Source organism: Staurois parvus, unplaced genomic scaffold (assembly GCF_062004578.1).
Source record: "Staurois parvus isolate SC_StPar_1 unplaced genomic scaffold, SC_StPar_1.0 ptg000438l, whole genome shotgun sequence".
Lineage (NCBI taxonomy): Eukaryota > Metazoa > Chordata > Amphibia > Anura > Ranidae > Staurois > Staurois parvus.
This window is the reverse complement of record NW_028318234.1, coordinates 2,441,481-2,462,909: the sequence shown is the minus strand read 5'-3', so window position 1 is coordinate 2,462,909 and position 21,429 is coordinate 2,441,481. Positions and strand designations below refer to the sequence as shown.

The 21,429-nt window shown below is 42.5% G+C and overlaps 1 protein-coding gene across 1 annotated transcript in view; it reads right to left on the bottom strand.

The window, feature by feature from the left end:
• Positions 1-21,429, bottom strand: part of C6 (complement C6) — a 109,571-nt gene that overhangs the window by 31,812 nt on the left and 56,330 nt on the right. Inside the window, exons 8-11 of the mRNA XM_089687814.1 lie at positions 19,379-19,619; positions 12,146-12,268; positions 7,585-7,751; positions 1,272-1,497 (exon numbers count right to left, since the gene is read on the bottom strand). Coding sequence (XP_089543940.1) covers positions 1,272-1,497; positions 7,585-7,751; positions 12,146-12,268; positions 19,379-19,619 — 757 coding nt within the window. The remainder of the gene's footprint in view (positions 1-1,271; positions 1,498-7,584; positions 7,752-12,145; positions 12,269-19,378; positions 19,620-21,429) is intronic.

Genomic DNA, 21,429 nt, shown 5'->3' with positions numbered 1-21,429 from the left:
GCGTTGAACTGTATGTTGGCATCCCTGCAACTGTATGCAATGCATGCCATTGCAGCATGCTAGTGCAGGGTAGTGCGATAAACGCCCCCTCGCTGCCTGTGTTCTCTGAAATGCGATCTGCTCTTCAACGCTGTGTGTAAATTAGTCTTTAGGCTACTTTCAAATGGCTGAATATCTATGGCCAGGGGCAGCCACAGGCAAGAATCAGTAGATCCTTGCTGGCAGTTGTAAACACCATTTGAACGCATTGTGTGCGACCAACAGCAGATGTCAGCGGCAGCTATACGATTTGTATAAATCAATGGCAAATGCTGCTGCTGCCTCCATGTAACTGATCATCTGAGCAGTTATATGTGAATAGAGGCTCCAGCCAGTCCTGGACACAGCCACTGTGTGTCCACGTTAGGCATTTCTGTGTAGTTTTAGACACACACAAACTGGTTGCAGGTAAGGGTGGTAAAACCACTCAGTTGAGCTAGTGTAAACAAGGCCTAAAGGGCTGCCTGCTATAATCACATGATGAGAACAACAGGCGTAAAAAAGAGAAAATCTGCATCTTGTATGTAACCAGACCTGCAATATCGAGAAAAGCACAGAGTGTTGCTACATCCAAAAAGCTGGCGTTCATCCACCTCTGAATGCATTAAACTAGCTGCAGACATTCAGTCATCTGAGTGTAGCTCTGGTTTTCTGTTTGAGTTAGTCACTGTAATGGTCCACCATGTATCTTAGAGAGCAAAGCCGAGAACGATTCGGCAATAACATTTTCTAAAGTCTTTGAACATAACTTGCCTGGAGAGGATTGCTTATAGCATGAAGCTGATATTTGCCTACAGCAGCTTCCAACTGTCATTCCTTTAGTACAGGGGTCTCCAAACTTTCCAAAAAAGGGCCAGTTTTTTATCCTTCAGACTTTAAGGGGGCCAGACTGTGGCCAGCGAGAGTGGAAATGATTCTGGCATCAGTGGGAGCAAACCTCACATTTGGTATTAGGCGGAGGAATAATGCATCATTGTTTGTATCATTTGGAGAAATGGTGCCCCATAGGTGGTGTCAATGGGAGAAATGGTGCCCCAATGTTGGTGTCAGTTAACAGACTAGTGCCTTGTATCAGTTGGAGGAATAGTGCCCCAAGGGCCAAATAACGGCAAGCAAAGGGCCGCATTCGGCCCCTAGGCCACAGTTTGGAGACCACTGCTTTAGTACTAGAAAACAGCCTTTTATCTGATTAGCTTCTATAGACCTAAAATATTGTAAGTACCCCCACCTACTTGAATTGTAATCCGGTGCCTTTTTCTCACAGCTCTCCCCGTATGTACCAGGCTGACAAACACACAGACACTCTGTATCCACCAAAACCGTTCTGGCATTATTTGGGCACGGGGAACACTTGCATGTATCAAACCTTCCCAGATACTCATTAAAAGCCCTCAGCAGATTGCGACGTTTCGTCACCGCACAGGGAAATCCAGTAATTAAATCCAAAATAGGCTTCAGCTGTAAGAATCATGAATATGTTTGTGAATTGCCACATTATTATTATTATTATTATTATTATACAGTATTTATAAAGTGCCAATGGTTCGCTCAGCGCTGAACATTACAAAGGGGGACAGAACATGTGACAGAACAATACCAATACAATGCAAAACATGAGGGGATTGAGGGCCCTGCTCTTTCGAGCTTACAATCTAGGAGGGAGGGGATGGTGGCACAGGAGGAGATAGCTGTGGGGGATGGGGTGGTAGGAAGAGTGGAGGAGGTTGGCAAGTTAGCAGGGGGTGAGGTAGGCTTCCCTGAAGAGGTGGGTTTTCAGGGTGCGCCTAAAGGAGAGGAGAGTAGGTTATAATGTGATGGGTTGGGGCAGGGAGTTCCAGAGGATGGGTGACACCCTGGAGAAGTCCTGGAGGCGGGCATGGGAGGAGGAGACCAGGGAACTAGAGAGAAGGAGGTCTTGTGAGGAGCAGAGACTGTGTGCTGGGCGGTACTAGGATATTAGGTCAGTGATGTAGTTCGGGGCAGTATGGTGGACGGCTTTGTACGTCAGTGTTAGGATTTTGAATTTGATCCGTTGCACAATCGGAAGCCAGTGGAGGGATTGGCAGAGGGGGGTGTCGGAGATGGAGCAGTTGGTAAGGTGAATGAGTCTGGCAGCCGTATTCAGGATCGACTGAAGCAGCAAGGCAGGCCAGTAAGGAGGGAGTTGCAGTAATCGAGTCGTGATATGATGAGGGAGTGGATGAGCTGTTTAGTGGTTTCTGGGGTTAGGAACGTGCGAATTTTGGCGATGTTGCGGAGGTGGAGTCTGCATGAGTTTGTTAAAGATTGGACTTGGGGCTGGAAGGATAGGTTGGAGTCCAGAATGACACCAAGTACTCTGGCCTGTGGGGCGGGTTTGATGGTGGCGTTGTTGGATGTGACGGAGAAGTCAATGGGGGGTGGGGGCACATTACCAAATTTATTATCAAATAGTAACTTCTAAACAAACTAAAAAAATTACCACATTAGTGAATACAATCTGAATAAAATTAAAAGAGTTAGGCCTGGTTCACACCAATACATTTAAGAGATTTTTGCTTTTTGTAGAAATGCACTGCAGTCCATTTAACATGGTTTCCTATGGGACATGTTCACATCTATGCTTTTTCAAGCTGCTATGTTTTTGGAAAGGGTCAGGAACTTTTTTAAACGCAAAAAGCAGCGTTTTTGCTGCAATAGATTTCAATGGAGACACTGCTGAAATGTATGTAGGGTTTTTGCCGTGTTTTGAGTTTTTATTCTGCCCAGCAGTAAAAACATTTCCCCTTTAACAAAAAAAAAAAACGCTGGAAAAAGCGCAAAACGCCATAAAAAACGCGTATTCGAAAACGCAAAATGCACTGCAAAATGGACAAAACACACAGTGCATTGGTGTGAACCAGGCCTAAAAACACAATATAAAACAGTATCTTTGATACAAATAATGATGCAATGCAGTAAATTTGGAGGGGTGGAGTGAAAATGCCTAACAGTGCTGAACAGCAACTAAGAATTCACAGATTTGTGAGCATGTTGATTTGCTTGTGATATATGTACGTGTACATACAGGTTTATGTCACAGATATTTTATTGCATTTTGCATTAATAGTGACTGCGCTGATTGTCTTTCACTTTTCAAATAATCTCTTTAGCCTCATGCACACGGCAGCTACTGTATGCTGGGGTGTACAATCCTTGGTGCTTTCTGGCGCTTGGGGAGCTGCACTTGCCACATACAGCTGCGTATACACAGAAATATATAAGTGTGAAATACGGTACCCAATAAATCTACTAAGCTATCCCAATATTCACAAAGAAACTTTCACCCTTGAAAGTGTAAATTATTAAATAACAATATGAATGGATCCCCACCGTATAGAATCCCCACCCTATATTTAGTGGCAAACAAATCTTTAGAAAATAAATCTCCAAAATATACAAATATACAAGCAAATAGTGTTAAAATTAAAATAAATGAAGTAAATGAAGTCTTTTCTGCAAATATAGTGAAATTAATACCCAGTGTCATTTAAAGTCCAAAATTTATAAATAAATAAAGCAATGTCCAAACTCCAACTTGATATTTCTTTAAAGATGTTGAGCCTTTCCTCTGGCTCCCAAAGGTTGGAAAATGCCTCAAAGAAAAACAAACTCACAATAGTGCATTATCTTAATGACAATATTCCATATCACTCTATGCACTAAATATAGAGTGATATGGAATATTGTCCTTAGGATAATGCACTATTGTGAGTTTGTTTTTCTTTGAGGCATTTTCCAACCTTTGGGAGCCAGAGGAAAGGCTGAACATCTTTAAAGAAATATCAAGTTGGAGTTTGGACATTGCTTTATTTATTTATAAATTTTGGACTTTAAATGACACTGGGTATTAATTTCACTATATTTGCGGAAAAGACTTCATTTACTTCATTTATTTTAATTTTAACACTATTTGCTTGTATATTTGTATATTTTGGAGATTTATTTTCTAAAGATTTGTTTGCCACTAAATATAGGGTGGGGATTCTATAAGGTGGGGATCCATTCATATTGTTATTTAAGTATACACAGAAATGCCAATAGCTTCTGCATCAGCATTTACCTGTGTATTCGAATACTGCCCTTCTCTCCTAATGCTCTACTTTATCCTCAGGTAGGAATGCCATGCACGTATGTGTGGGTAAATACTGATGGTCCCTCTGCAGAGGTCTGACATACCCTCTGCTGAGTCAGTGCCCTAGCTCTTCAATCAGCAGGGGGTGTGAGATTTTCAATTCTATAGGTGGGACTCAGAGGGGAGGATAGACTACTGATTCCACAAATAGAGCAAGGATCCTTCTCTACAGTAGTGATAGGCTGAATACCATAATGAAAGTTTGACTGGGAACTTCGAACAGAGGGAATAATTCACTAAGTGGTATCTTAACACATCTGAGTATATGGTAAGATACCACACGGCTACTAAAAACATTGTTTCAGCTGTCAGGGGGGTTCGCTGCTGACAGCTGAATGTAAAAAGAATTACCGGCATTGCCTGGCAATTAAATAAAAAAAAAAAAACATGTGGGGTCACCCTCCACTTATCCATACCAAACTCTTCAGGTCTGGTATGGATTTGTTTAATTTTGGCGTAGGGCCCCCCCTAAAATCCATACCAGACACTTATTCGAAAATGCAGCACGGCAGGTCAGGAAAGGGGGGGGGGGGGGACGATTGAGTGCCCTCCAAATCATACCAGGCCACATGCCCTCAACATGGGGGGGTGCTTTGGGGCAGGGGGGCTCCCCCATGTTGATGGGGACAAGGGCCTCTTCCCCACAATTGTTGCCCATGGTTGTAGGGGTCTGTGGGTGGGGAGGCTTATCAGAATCTGGAAGTCCCTTTTAACAAGGGGGCTCCCAGATCCTGCCACCCCATGTGCATGAGTATGGGATACATGGTACTGCTACCCATTCACACAAAAAAAAAGTGTAGTGGAAAAATGACAGTAGCCAGTTTTTGACAAGCCCTTTATTAAAAACAACAATTAAAAAAATGTCCCCTGAAGTAGATTCAACGCCAATCATGATGCCTGCCACCACCGACCCAAAAAAAGAGAAAAAAAAAAACTGCTGAGCTCTCCACGCTGGCTCCCACTGTCTGACAGCTGTGCCAGGATGACAGTTCTTAAATAGTGTGATGATGTTACAAAGGGGCAGGGTCACCCCACCCCCTTGTGACATCATAATGCGCTGTACTAGGCCAAAGCATTGCACCTGACGTGATCAGGTGCATTGCTTTGGTCAATCACAATGCACTGTCAGGGCACAGTGACTTGTGGGGTGCTGCAGGCGAACAGCCGAATGCCTTTGCTGTTCGTGTGTTTGCAGAACCCATGAATGGTCGATGTTGGAGATGAACATTAGTACAGCCCATCAGTACTCTACAGCATTTCTGACCAGAGCAGAACAGGCGGATGACAGGTCCGTGTCTGCTCAGTTTATGTTGAGTGGACATGGACAGACACCTGACTGCCCTTCGATCTCATCTGTCTAGATCAGTGGTTCTCAACCTTCCTAATGCCGTGACCCTTTAATACAGTTCCTCATGTTGTGGTGACCCCCAACCATAAAATTATTTACCCAGTAATTATAATTCATGAAGTGTCGTTTTACCTCCAATACTGCTGCTTTCAACACAGTAGCTGCTTTTAACAGAGTAGCTGCTTTCAACACAGCAGCTGCTTTCTACACAGTAGCTGCTCTTTACACATCGGAAATATGTGTTTTCTGATGGTCTTAGGGGACCCCTGTGAAAGGGTCGTTCGACCCCCAAAGGGGTCGCGACCCACAGGTTGAGAACCACTGGTCTAGATGGAGGGAGACGGATCCCCTTCTGTTTTTTTTTTTAGCTGACCAGATTGAATTGGAGGTAGGTGGGTGTAAACGGACACAAGTCCGATTACTCCTGCTGGTCCATACAGGTGAATGTAGGGTGTGATCAGGTCCATCTGCAAAACTGACAAGCAGACCTGATCGGACCCTTTGTGTGAAGATCTGTGTATCTACCTATTTTTAATCTGCTCCGATGTGGTCACATTATCCAGCAGGTCTGGGTCCCCTGTCTAAGTGAGCAGCTACTGCAGGTAAGAGGAAGGGTGGGCCATGGGAGTTTATGGGTGACTTTATGGCTCCGAGAATTCACAGCCGTTGTCAAGTTTTCCCTTACACAGGGAACTGCTGGATCAAGTGACACCGAATTAGGAAAAAGGTAAGTACACAGATCTTTTTCATACAAGGTATGCAGGATAGGTAGGTAGGAGGAACTGGGGGGGGGGGGCTTTTTTAATAATAGCTAGAGTTTGTCTTTACTAGGAAGAACACAATATAAAGCTGCCCTAAATAGGCATGATGCAAAATTCAATCCTTCATAAAAGAAAGTACTCTCTTGAACAGTCCTAGCTTTTGAATTGAACAGTTTTTTTAAATAAATATATTAAATTACATTTTATAAATAAGATGATATGATTAGATAGCAAACAATCAAATGTATCCCTATTGCCTTAAAAGTAACACAGTATAAATACTAATAATTAGATCAAATATTTTCAAAAGTACAAATGTGTTTTGTGCATAGAGGGTACAATCATAAAGGGGAACTTGAGCTTAGATTATAGAAATGTTATTTGAATTATTAAAAAAGAAAAAGTGAGGACTCTTTGATGAGGGGGTGTGGCTATTACTCAGCTATGCCAACAGAGAGCACTGAAGAGATGAGCAGGAAGCAACAGTTTCAAGGACAGAAAAAAGCTTTTTTAGCTGAACTCCAGGCAGATATAAAAGACACAAATAGTGCAGCTCTGTAATTATTAATATGTTATGTTGTTCAATCCAGGCAGTGTGAGTACCTGAATTTGACTTGATAGCAGCATCTTGCAATCCACCCTGCAGCAGAGATGGAGAAGCAGCACAAGGAGTCAGCCAGCTGTACTGTAGTAACTATGTACTAACAAGGGACATGGAGATAGTAGGAGAGTGATGAGCTCATCAGTGTGCTGTTTCTCCTTTCACTATACAGTCCCAGTCTGGATGGACAAGACCCTTGGTTAATAACAAACATACTTACCTGCACTGTGCAATGGTTTTGCACATGGCAGCCCCAATCCTCCTCTTCTGGGGTCCCCTGCCAGCGCTCCTGGCTCCTCCTGCTTTCTGAGTAACCCCCCCAAGCGGCCTGCTAGGGGGTACTCGTGCAGGCTCACTCTTGAGCCCCACTGCCTGCAACCATTGAAACAGACAGCAGGGCTTTGCCCTACCCCTGCTCCCTCGTCATGGGATTTGATTGACTGCAGCAGGAGAGAAATGGCTTTCACTGCTTTCAATCTGCCCTGTGAGGAGGGAGAGAGCAGAGAAAATTGCTGCTCCTGTGCACAGCACTGAATCGAGATTGGGCTCAAGTAAGTATAAGGTTTTTACCTTAATGCAGAGAATTCATCAGGGTAAAAAAACCTTAAGGCTTAAGAGCCACTTTAAGAAGTTTTAAAGTAAACTGGTAAATAGCTACAGTAGAAACCCCCCAGACTCTCACCTTAAAATCCACTACGACTGGGTTGTCTGCTATGGATGCTTTCCAATCTTCAAAGTCTTTATTCCCAGGGAGGGAACCTTGTTTCTCATAACCCAGCTTAGCAGTATATTTAGCTCTGCCACCTCTGACAAAGGAGATGGATTTCTCAGATGACTGCATAAATGATCCTGAAAAAGGTGAATAGATTTGCAGGGTATATCAACAGGTTTATAATATTTAAAAAATGAAAATATGCCATGTCCTCTGACCTGACTCTAACCAGCTGAATCTGAACCCCAATCTCAATCCACCATGTAGAACTGGTACCAGATATGGCAACTTTCTGACTATATCATCTCCACATCAAAAGAGGGGATCGCCCCTTGGGGAAGGTTGAATGCTCTTCAGCAATATTGAAGCTTTATGCAATGCTAAGCGAGAATGGCCTACAGAGAGATCCCCCCCACCACCCGAACAGGCTTAGGTACAAGCTCTGGGAAGGCAGCTAATGGAATATGAATGGATTAAATGTATAAGGCATGTAAGCAGGTGCTTATGGGGTGCCATTGCATGTACCTTTGCTGTTGTATGAATTGCACTGTGAAGCTATGTAGCTAGTTCAGGCTGCCTTGGATGGGAAAGGGTTAAAGGAGAGGTATAGCTAAAGCTATTTTAGCTATGCTTCTCCACTATATCACAGCAGTGCAGGTCACTCTGCACTCCTGTGACCCATTTTCAGTCGACACAAAGCCGGTCCTTATGGTCAGGATGCACCCAGAAGCCTGGACCAGAACCTGGCTCAGCTTCTCAGTGATCTGCCAAGAGCCTGAGCCAGCCCCTCCTGCCCTCTCTGCAGCCCAGCACTCCAGTAAGCGCTGGAGGGGCAGAGCTGAGAGCTAAGGGTCCATTCACACCAGAACCTGCATATAACTGGGCTTTTTTTCCTTGTACCTATGCATGCATTTGATGCATTTTTTACATGCCATTGATGTGCGTTTACATGCAGTTGAGGTGTCCTTTTCTATCTGCATTGGACCTGAGGTCACTTCCTTCTTTCCTTGGGTTTCTATGTGCACTGTGAAGCGTTGCAGTGCGTTTACATGAAATTTTGCGCATTTTTGGTGTGCAAAAATACAGTATGTTGTACTTTTCTGCACTGTGCTGCACTGCACAGCAATGGTGTGAACTATGCCCATAGGATGACCTGGATTTTGGACTCTCTATGCAGTTGGAGTGCAGTCCAAATTGCAGCCAACTGCATCCCACTGCATCAGGTGTGAAATGGCCCAGTCACAGCTCTCTGCTCAGAGCAGAGGGTAGAACTGAGCAATCAATGGTGTTTGATCAGATCAATGCCGCGTACACCTAGGTGAGTATAACTTTTCTTTTTTTTAGAAGTCCATACTTCTCTTTTAACTGTGTCTCAAATCTTTCCCGAGTTTTTTTTGGGTCCTGCCTTCCTATAGAAACATAGAAATAGGGAAATGCAACATTCACAGACAAGGTGTGTAGTAATACTGGACAGCACATTTCATAGAGGGACTCTGTACATCTACCTACTGCACACGGTTCCAGGCATCGACGAGCACGCACACATGAAAAAGGAACTCTACAAGGTGTGTGCTAGGCCCAGCTCACTCTAATATTCCTATGCATTCTCTGTCAAATGATTATCAAGAGGAAAACTAATTTCTTTTTAGGTGGTACAGCTAGCCAACCACCTTGCAAAAGGTGTTTCTGTTGTCTTCTGATACTTGCTGGAAATGCCACCAAAACTGTAGGACATAGCTCCATATCTGGTGGAGCTGCACAAAACAAAATCAACCATTTTGGCATTCAATATTCCAGGCATAATGGAATACAATCAACAAATTTAAAAGGTACACCAGAATTAGGTTCACACTCCGCGCTCCTGGGCTCTGTGATCCATAAAAAGATATTGTCTACTAGCAGCAAACACCACAATATCCAGATTCCAGACACTAGAAGAAGGCCATCAGACCGCTCCTGCCTTCCTAGGCTGCAATAATGAATGACCTGATGCATACAGAGCTTAATAGCATGAGATTCAGATTGGATCTGCTGCACTTAGTTGGGCTGGGCCATTTTCGGATCCTTCCAGGTATTCTAATACCGCTTGACATCTTAAAAACATTACCACTTGGTGTCAATATGGTATTTCTTAGACGATTTATTATTTATTACAGCGAGTACCAGTACCAATATTTTCCTTTTGTACTCGCCAATACCAATTACGGATACCTGCAGTCAACTGTTTTGTTTACACTTCAGCTGTCAGCAGGAGAACCCTGCTGACAGCTAAATAAGTGATTGGTTGGCCCACTCCTTAACCACTTTGGCTCTCACACCTTTTCACCCCTTATGGATCAGAGCAGTTTTTACATTTCTGCTATGAACCTGTTTATTCGGTAATGACTTTGTCATTACGTAAAATAACAATGTAATACTTATATTATTTTTTAAGGACAAACAAGGCTTTCTTTTCGTGAATACTGTCTTGCAACAATATTTTTTTTCACAATCCTTAGTTAATTAAATGTAAAAAAACAAAAAAATGCTTCTTTTTGAGCAGTGTTAGTTTAAAAATAAAAATAGTGCTACTGCACATAAAAATACGCATTTTGTTCTGTAATTTGTCTTGTTTAAAATTACGCTAAAATTATAATTCTGGTGCAAAGCATCGAAAAGTTATTTACAAATGAAATACTTTTTTTTTCAATGTTGTGTTTTTTTCAATGCACAACATGCAATTATATGTTAAAGGTGTAAAAATATTATTGAACAAAGCAAACAAAAAACGTTTTAATTAGTAGTAGTTTATAAAATAGAAATGAACAAAACAAAAAGCTGGAAAATAATAAATAAATGGAGAAGGGAGTAAGTTAATTAGAGCTAATTAGTGTAAATTAAGGGTTAATAAGGAACAGAGGAACATTTAATTAAAAATAATTCTTTTTTTTTTTACTTGACAGGTTGCTTTTAACTGACTTCATCTGCAGATTGAAGTTCATCCCTATGATCAGTAGATGAATAAACAGAAAGATACAAAATGAAACAAGGTTTCTTTTTCTCTGTCTGTTGTAGCTGACTGAGCAATGTAGTTGAAACACATTGTCAGGCTGCTTTTTTTTATAGCTCCAATTGCCTGGCCTTTTTTTACACTTCAGCTGTCAGCAGGAGGGGAACCCCCACTTAGAGCTGAATGAGTCATCAGTGGTTAATGTGGAAGTAAACTCCCACTGAACACTTGTACCCATAGGTAAGTCTAAAATAAAGCTTACCTGTAGGTACAAGTAATATATCCTAAACATGCACCATTCAGGAGCTATTCAGTGTCCCTGCAGCCGGTGACGTCCCCTGCTCATGTGCTCTGAAGGAACGGCATACCTATCCCGTTGCTTCAAAGCCTTGTGCCGTGGCCAATGCTCCCCCGCACATGTGCGGGAGTGATGTCACTGCAGCTCGTTGAACCAAGTGGCCAGAGACCACGTACCCAAAAGGAAGACTGGGCAAACCCACAAGGAAGAAAAATATATTTGAAATATATTTTAAAAATATTCTTCCCAAATATATTGACATATATTTGAAATGCTACAATTTTCTCTATATCTCTATATCTCTCTATCATGATAAAAATGAGTTTTTATTACAAAACATATGAAAAATATTTCTAAAAATACATTTCAAATATACAGTATGTCTTTAAAAATACAAATCTACATTTCTGGAATGCATTTACAAATATATGTAAACATATACCTGTATGTTAAAATTACTTTTTTATATGTTAAAAAAATCTGAAAAATATATATATTTTAAATACATTCTTCAGATTTTTGTAAAAATTTGTAAATGCATTCCAAAAATGTAGATTTGTATTTTTAAAGACATACAGTATATTTGAAATGTATTTTTAAAAATATTTTTCAGATATTTTGTAATAAAAAAATATATGGCAATATATTTGGGAAGAATATTTTTAATTTATATTTCAAATATATTTTTCTTCCATATGGGAAGATGGAAGCCCTGTCACCGGTGACAGCACGCCGCTGGAGAGCTTCATTCTAAGGTTCATAATGTGCTAGATGCACACATTATGATATTACCTTGCAGGGAGTTTTGAGTCAAGTTTATTACGACTTTAAGGCCCGCTCCTTAACAACCGGTAATTGCTTGCTTTTTTAAAATTTACATTTCAGCTGTCAGTGGGGAATCCCGCTGACAGCTGAAAGAACCAAGTGTGAAGGTATCAGTTTCAGGTATCAGAGCATTTGCATGAGTACCGATACTCATGTTAATGCTTAGTGTGGACACCGATACCAATGTTGGTGCAACCCTACTTATACACTTAACATAACCAGCAATCTCAGTCACATCTTCAGCCCTACACCCCTCACCTTTCTGTCTCCCCTTTTTGGAATCCCCTCCTTTCATGATTCAAGGACTGTCATGTAATATTTACCTGCATCCCTTTTTTGAATAAAAATAGAAATTAAACCTAAATTTACTGGTTCATATGAAAAATACACCTACAATGTTTTTCTAAGACTCCACTTACCTGCATAGCGCACTGACATCTTGTTTGTAGTGCAGCTCTCCCTCACTTTAGTTTTTTTGAAAAACAAGAAGCGAACAGTTATTTCAGTTCGTAAACACTCCCTTGATTCTTCATTTGTCAGACCTATAAGAACAATAGGGTAAATATGTTGTTTATAATGTCTTGCACAAACCTTGCTTTTCAGATCTGTAAGCACCAGATATTAAAAAAAAATCATCTAAAGATATGCAGCAGAACGTCCATAGGGACCAGCAGTTTGTAGGTTGCAAGGTCCTTTCCTGCTAATGCCCAATAGCCAGGCACACATGCACTTTCATTCTCTTGCTCATGAAACAGTCTAGGGTTGTTGGATTTGCTGTTTTAAGGGATTAACTTGGACAGGGACTGGGGAAAGTAGGATACTCCAGGGACTTGCCAGAACAAACTTAAAGATACTAAACTTGCTTCTTCAACTTTTGAACTCTTAAAAGTCTGAAAATTGTCCCTGTTCAGATAATAGTGGACAGGTTCTACAGTACAGGATTGAGGAGGTAGAGCAACACCCCCTTCACAAGGAATGCAATGACTATGCTCTTCCAAACAAACACATGGCTGACTTTCTAGCAAAAACAAGGGGTGGCAGAACTGTTTCTAGGATCTTTCACTGCTTGTACAAACAGATTGCCTCTGGATAAGTGTCTGCCTCCTACCAGTATCCTGCAAGCAGCCTCTGCCACTGGTACCAGACTGGCTCCTCAGATGATGGCCCCTTAGCCAGCCTTCAGCAACATACAGTGGCTCCAGGCCCTCCAGCCTCCCAGCTTGGTCCTCCACTTCACAAACACATGGCAGCAGTGCCAAAGGAGGGCAAACCAAGACCCTAGGCAATGATCTCTCCCCCTGAAAGAAGACAAATCTGCTCTCCACTCCAGGATATTTATATATTCTCCCGGAATCCTCTAGGCCAGACCTTCCAGGGATTGGCTGGGGCTAGTTAAATATTAAGCTGCTGATTGATTTGCTTGTGCCTCTATTACCCAGAGCTCCTCCAGGTGTACAGTGAAAAGCAAACAATCATGTAGCCTCAGGAACACTAACATTTAGCTATAAACCTATAAACATACACAATTTCAGCATCACTGGATTCAGTGAGCCAACTAAATTTGCCTAACTGAACAGATTAACCCCATTTACTACAATGGGCTCAAACTATGTCTACCTATTGCAGCACCTGACTAGGAGGGTTCTACAGATATATAAAAAGAAAATTTGCAGTGCTGCCAAATATTATAAATAATTACATCCAACAATAAATGTATATGAACATGAATCTATCAGATTTGTATCCACATAAAATAACTTTGCCTTTATAAACATGATCATACAATTTTATCATTGTAACTCAGACTGTAGCCAATAACTGCTGTGATACTTCTTTCTTTGTTGCTGCTGTATTATCCTTGTGCAGTGTGGACAGGTTTAAACTGAATATTCATTAATGCAGGGGTGCAGCAGCCATCTTTAAAGCTCTTTCGGCTGTACTACTCTTTATGCACTTCTTTGACCCGATTGCAACTGACATCGGGCTGAAGCCTGCTGTCAGCTGACATCACTTAGCTAGTCCAGGCTAGGGAGAGATCTCTACTTTAAAGTTGGGACCCACCCCAAAGTATAGAGCGGCACCTGGCTCAGCCTCTCAGTGATCTGCTATGAGCCTGAGCCAGATGCTCCCCAACCCTTTCACAGCCCAGTGCTCCAGTGGTGACTCTGCTCAGAGTGGCTGTGAAAACACAGCGAGTTCTCACACAGAGCCAGCGGAGGACATATGCAGCATTAGACTGCTGCTGCATCCACCTAGGTAAGTATAATTTGGGGAAAAAAACAAACCCCATACTTCTCTTTTAAGGAGACCACTTTGCAATGCTTGTCTATGGAGTGTCTCCAGTGCAGGGGGCAGTGATCTTGACTGGGTCTGAATCAAACCTGGCAGACGGTGAATGGCTGATGCAACAATGTAAAGAGATATGTGTTGGCAGGCTCCTGAGAGGTAAAGAGAAGACAAATGGCGGTATATATACTGGGATTTTGTTTTTTACTAGTAATGGCAGCAATCAGCGACTTATAGCGGGACTGTGGCAGGCATTCTGACACTGGGGGGGGGGGGGACTGACTTGGTGTCACTGACATCCCTAGTGACACCAATACAGTGATCGGTGCTAATAAAAAGCACTGACACTGTACTAATGGCACTGGGCAGGAAGGGGTTAACATCTGGGGCGATCAGAGGGTTAACGGGTGCTTTGTGTGTTTTACTATGATGGCTGTGTCTGTGTGCTTAACTGTAAGCACCATGCATTGCATGGCTGTGCACGGCCAGTCAAAGCAGTGTGCACGAACTGACAGGGAGGGAATTGTTTTGTTTACTAACAGTTCTCCCCCTCATCGGAGATCACAGGGCGCTGGCGAGTAATCCACGTTCGGGACCCAGTGATTGACAGCCATGGCCGTAAATGTCCGTTTGCATGTGCCCCTACCCGGAAATGCAAAATCACGTATATAAACATGTGGTTTTGCTCACCCGTGCTGTCCTGTACCAATATCTCTGCTATAGGGTGGACAGGAAGCAGTTAAGATAAATAATAGGCAGTTTACCAGCTAACAAAGGCGCAGAATAAACAGTGATTCAGCACAGAAACCAGTCAGTACAGTACCAATATATTTCCTATTGTGGCCACTTGTCTTGAAGGACTGAGAATATAAACCTTAACTTAAATTACTCCCCAAGTGAAACAAGGATGAGTAGCAAGGAATTAAGGAATTTCATTTGTAGGCCCTCAGGTCAGGAAAATCCTGTGTTAAATGGTCTGTCTCATCCCTGTAACTGACACATCCACAAGACAGCTTGTTCTTTTGAAAAACAACTGACTGCATCATCAGATGAATAAAGGAGAAAGAAAAAACACAACAATGCAGCCATCACATATAGGAACTGATTAGCTGCAATATAATAAATGTTTGCTTTTAAAATGAATACTGCCTTAAGTAATAAGTGGCAGCTCGCCAGGTCCTCAGGGGGTCTACCTTCTGCATAGTTCCATAATATTATTCCAAAATAACCTAGGGGTATGTTATAGTATTAACTTATTAACTATAGTATTAATCACAGACCCCAAACTGGACAAAGTTAGCCATTCATCAAGTACTTAATACACTAAACAATTCATCACCCCTATATATCCCTTTCGCACCTTCATCATGGGCATATCTTTTTATCCAAACAACAGAAGGCAATTATTATTATTATTATACAGGATTTATACAGTGCCAATAGTTTGCTCAGTGCTTTACAATATAATGGGAGACAATACAGCAACAATACAGTTCAATACAAGAGGGAAATGAGGGCCCTGCTCCTTGGAGCTTACAATCTAGGAGGGAGGGGCTAGTGGTACAAAAGGTAGTAACTGTGGGGGATAGACTGGTTGGAAGAGTAGAAGATTCCATTATTAGCTGAGGGCAGGATAGGCTTCCCTGAAGAGATAGGTTTTCAGAGATCGCCTAAAAGTGAGCAGAGTAGGCGATAGTCTAATAAATTGGGGTAAAGAGTTCCAGAGGATGGGGGAAGCTCTAGAAAAGTCCTGGACATGAGCATGGGAGGAGGAGACAAGAGAGCAGGAGGTCTTGCGAGGAGCAGAGAGTACGGTTTGGGTGATATTTAGAGACAAGATCGTTGATGTAATTTGGGGCAAAGTTGTAAATGGCTTTATACATTATTGTTAATGTTTTGAATTTTATCCGTTGGGCAATGGGAAGCCAGTGGAGGGATTGGCAGAGAGGGGTGGCAGATATGGAACGGTTAGTAAGGTGGATGATTCTGGCAGCAGCATTTATGATAGACTGAAGAGGGGATAGCCTGCGATGAGGTAGGCCAATGAGGAGGGAGTTACAATAGTCAAGGCGAGATATAACAAGGGAGTGGATAAGTTGCTTAGTGGTTTCCGTGGTTAGGAACGGGCGTATCTTGGAGATGTTGCAGAGGTAAAGTCTACAAGATTTGGACAGTGATTGGATTTGGGGGTGAAAGGACAGATGGGAGTCTAGGATTACACCTAGTACCCTGGACTGATAATTGTGTTATTGATCTTGGTGGAGAAGTGAGGGGAGGGGGCACGGGCTGGGGGGAATACTAAGAGCTCAGTTTTGGAAAGATTGAGTTTGAGGAAGTGGAGTGACATCCATGCCGATATGTCGATTAGTAGGTTAGTAATGCCAGAGGAGACTGAAGGGGTGAGGTTAGGGGTAGAAAAATAGATTTGTGTGTCATCAACATAAAGATGGTACTTAAAGCCATGGGAGTTTATCAAATGACCAAGGGAGAGGTGTAGATGGAGAAGAGTAGGGGTCCAAGGACAGAACCTTGAGGGATCCCTACAGAAAGAGGGAATGAAGAGGAGGAGGCAGCATTATAGGTAACACTGAAGGAGCGCTGCGATAGGTAGGAGGAGAACCAGGAGAGAGCAGAGTCTCTGAGGCCAAAAGAGTGGAGTTTTTTGAGGAGCCGTATCAAAAGCTGCAGAGAGGTCAAGTAGTAAGAGTACGGAGTAGTGGCCATTGGTTTTAGCAGTTAGTAGATCATTAGTGAGTTTTAGTAGGGCAGTTCCAGTGGAGTGTAGTGAGTGAAAGCCAGACTGTAAAGGGTCAAGAAGGTTGTTGTTGGTGAGGTGGGAGCTCAGGCGATTGCAGACTAAGCGTTCTAGGAGTTTAGAGGTAATAGGCAACAGGGAGATGGGTCTTAAGTTGTTCAGGTTGGTGGCATCCAGGGAGGGCTTTTTAAGTATGGGAGTGATGTGCGCATGCTTTAGAGGGGAGGGGAAGGCACCAGTAGAGAGGGAAAGATTGAAGATGTGAGTGAGGGATCATAGGATGGAAGAAGAGGGTGACCATAGTAGTTGTGAGGGGACAGGATCCAGGGGGCAGGTGGTGAGACGGGCTTCTGAGAAAACCTTAGTGATCTCTTCGGTAGTAGCAAGGTCAAAAAGAGGAAAATGTTGAGGGAGGTTTAGTATAAGGTATGCTAAGTGGGATGGATGTCTGTGCAGTGGCGATGCCCCTACAAATTGCGTCAATCTTGTTTTTGAAATGATTTGCAATCTCGTGAGCAGTGAGTGAGGTACTGGGTGGAAGTGGAGGTGGAGAAAGTAGAGAGTTAAAAGTAGAGAAGAGACGACGAGGACTGGATGACAAGGTATTAATAAGAGTGACAAAGTAGGCTTGTTTGGCAGCATGAAGGGAGGAATTGTATGTTAAGAAAGCAGATTTATATAAGGTGAATGCTTGCTGGGATTTGGTTTTACACCACAATCACTTCAGCGCGCGACTATGTCGTTTAAGATTTCTGGTGTCGTCAGTCTGCCAAGGTTGTAATGGTCGGGGCCTGATGCTTCGTGTTGTTAGAGGAGCAAGTAAGTCTAATGTGGATGAAAGTGAACTGTTATAGACAGCAGTGGCCAGGTCAGGGCAGGACAGGGGAGAGATTCTGTTATAGAGTTGGTCAGTTGCAGAGTGGAAAGGAGCAGGGTTCAAGTTGTGCAGGTTTCTGCAGGTAATTGTTTGCTGCTTGGAGAGATAGGTGTTTGAAGACGATGACACTGTGAAGGTGATGAGATTGTGATCAGAGAGAGGAAGGGGGGTGTTTGTAAGGTTGTAGGGAGTGGAAAGATGGGAGAAAACAAGGTCCAATGTATTCCCATCAGAGTGAGTGGAGGACTGTATACACTGTGCTAATGCAAAAGATGAGGTTAGGTTGAAGAGTTGGGATTTAGCCGGGTTGTTGACATTAATAGGGATGTTGAAATCTATGAGAATGATAGTGGGTAATTCAGAGGAGAGAAAGTAGGGTAGCCAGGTGGAGAAATCGTCAAGAAAGCGGGACACCGGTCCAAGAGGCCGATAGATCACTGAAATCCTCAGAAAAATGGGAGAAAACAGCCGGATGCAGTGAGTCTCGAAAGAAGAGAAGGATAGAGAGGGAGGGTTAGGGAGGACTTGAAAGGTGCTCAGTAGGGATAGAAGCAAACCAACTCCACCACCTTTCCGACCACTGGGTCTAGGTGAGTGGGTCCAGAGGAGGCCTCCATAGGAAAGTGCTGCGGGAGAAGCAGAATCTGCTGCTTGGAACCAGGCTTCTGTAATTGCTAGTAGGTTAAGGGAGTGGGAGACAAAAAGGTCATGGACAGAGGTGAGCTTATTACAGACAAAGCGGGCATTCCAGAGCGCACATGAAAAAGGGAGGGTGGTTTTTGGAAGCATGGGGACTGATGTTAAATTGAGGGGATTGCATCTATTCCTGGAAGAAAGAGAACGCCTGGTGTGGGGGTGAAATAGTGGAGGACCAGGATTTGGGGAGATATCCGCAGAGGTTAGGAGAAGAAGAAGGGTGAGGAAAGTAACATGGGAGCGGGATGTACATGAGTGCACATGCCTTCCAGTCCTGGTGTTTGGGTCAGCAGGAGAGTGAAGTATCAGCAGGAGGGGATGAGAGCAGTAGTAGGGAGATGGTAGCAGTGAGGGTGAGATGTACAAGTTTTGGGGTGGAGCAGAGGGGTAAAAAAGTGAGATCAGCAATTGGGTAGAAGAGCAACAGCCATTTACACATTGGTTGGCTAGATCACACAATAGCAAGACATTGGCATGAGTAAGTCCCCAGTCACACAAGGTGCGACTTGGCATGCGATCTGCATGCAATACGACTTGGAAATTGCATGGCAAATTGCACGCTATTCACTGCAATTACAGCGGTCATATCGGTGCGGTTCCCACTTGGTTGGAGCTGCACCAATATCTAAAGTAGTGCATGCACTACTTTTGGTGCCATTTGCATAGACATCCGTGTCAGATGTCTTGCAAATCACACCTCAAATCAGCATGTCATCCGAGTTTGAAATCGTGCGACTTCACTGTAAGTCACACGATTTCAATGTTTGGTGTAACCGGGGTGTAAAGCAACAATATTGAGTATCAAAGACCAAAACAGTTTGTCCGTGAATAAGCAGTAGTCTGTGCCCTTCACTGCTGCTGTTGCTTAAGTCAGTTGAATTGTCAGCAGAAAACTATTTCACGACAACCATTAACTCATTCATGGGCAGTGGTATGAAAATCAATATACTTATATTTGCATCACAAAAAAATCGAAGTCTTTTTGTATTGCATCAAAGTAAAAACTTCCATCTCCCAGCTGCCCTGTAATTTGATTACCTGAGTTTTTCAGTTCCTCTGTGCTGTACTGGAAAAGAAGGTCATACAATCCGCCCATTGAGCCCTGGCTGATGTAATGGGTGCCAAAATTATCAAAGATCCTGCTGTAGAGAGGATAGTTGTATTCCAAGGGCAGGTGATTGAGAGCCTTCAGGAAGACATCCGATAGCCAGAGATTGTCTTTCTTCATGACAAATTCCGACACTGAGATCACTTTATGGATCCTAATAAATTTGGAATCCTATAGACAAAACCAGACAAACAATAAATGTATCTTCTTAAGATGTACTGTATGTTTTATATGATACAGAGAACTTTACATTGTTTTGGTGGTTTTAAACCCGTACATATACCCAGTGAAATGACTAGCCTCAGGTGATACACAGAGATTAAACAAATCCTCCTAAATAAGTTGTACCTGTTTATCTGCAGTCTTCTCTACATCCGTTCAAATACCAGAATATATAAGCTTCTCTGAACTGTCAGAAATAAGGGGCTGGGGAGCTGAGGTTACACACTGCAGAGCTCAGTGAGCTCTGACATCTTATTGGAGGGAAGAGACCCCCCCCCCCCACACACACACACACTTTACACAGTTCACAGGAATGAAGCTGAGTCTATTAATCAGCTGGAGGTCCCTCCCCTGTAACCATTTTTCTCTTGGTGTCAGGAAAACTTGTCAGAAGTGATTCATGCTGATAGCAGAGGAATGAAGCAGCAGACTGAAATGACAGTTTAGTGCTTTTGATTGAGCCAAGTACACACAATAGAGGGGTATGCTTTGTTCATATTTCGTGTCTGAGGTTTACAACCACTTTAATGAGCAACATCAGCTGACATTAAAAAAAAGCAAAAAAAAACCTTGTCATAACATTGTATATTCTTTTGTGATGCAAAACTGTATGTATGCCATCACTTGTCCAAGCCTGCATCACCTCTGGCTTAGTGCCCCTGCCCCACCTCCTGCCTTATCTGGAGGAATACGAAATACAACGACAATGTTGAGGGCTCCTGAGAGCCACATTCTCCACCTACCCATGAGAAAAACTCTTACTGGTCACTCAAGGCATCAGCCTAACGTTTGTTACTATTTGCCTCTCTGCTTTTAATAGATTACCTAATGAATGATTTTTTTCAGGCTCTGTTCACACCAATGCGGTTTTTAGTGATTTTTGCAGAAACGCAATACAGTCCATTTAACATGGTTTCCTATGGAACATGTTTACATCTATGCTTTTTTGAGCTGCTGCGTTTTTAGAAAGGGTCAGGGACTTTTTTAAAAGCGTTTTTGCTACAATAGAGTTCAGTGGAGAAGCTGCTGAAATGCATGGTAGTGTGTTTTTACAGCGTTTATGCCACGTTTTGCATTTTTATTCTGCAGAGCAACAAAAAAAATTGCACTTAAAAAAAAAAAAAAGTTTAACAAAATGCAAAAAGCGGTAAAAACACATCAAAAACATGCATAGAAAAGCACAAAATGAACTGCAAAAAGCACTGCAAAATGGACAAAAAGCAAACTGCAGCATAGGTGTGAATAGGGTCTTAATCTGTAAGCAATATACAGTTGAACTTTTTGCTCAGGGTTCCTTTTAATATGATAATTGTGTAAGGAAAAGATTCCTCTTATCCTCTAATGTTCCTAGGACTACAGGCCTGCTTAAAAGTTTGATAAGTAGTGGTTGTGTGCTCGGCATTCTTGTTGGGAATAGATAAGAGGCTTATAGTCAGTCAAGGCCACCATCGACTTCAATTTCAATCTACTTAAAGAGATTGGACACCACAGACATAATACAATACGGCTAAGATTTATAAAGCACTTTTTCTCCCTTAGGAGTCAAAGCTCTTTACGCTTTACAAGTCTATATTATCAGTATGGTCGAGATGTAACATTATCAGCTGTGTATGGCAACTCAATATGAAGACACATTTCAGGAAAGTACAATGCTTGAATTAAACAATTATTTCATGACTTTTCAAGGAATACATTTATGAGTGAAATGGGATTCTATACATTTATCTGGAGTAGTACTTTACAGTGGCACCCCAGCTGT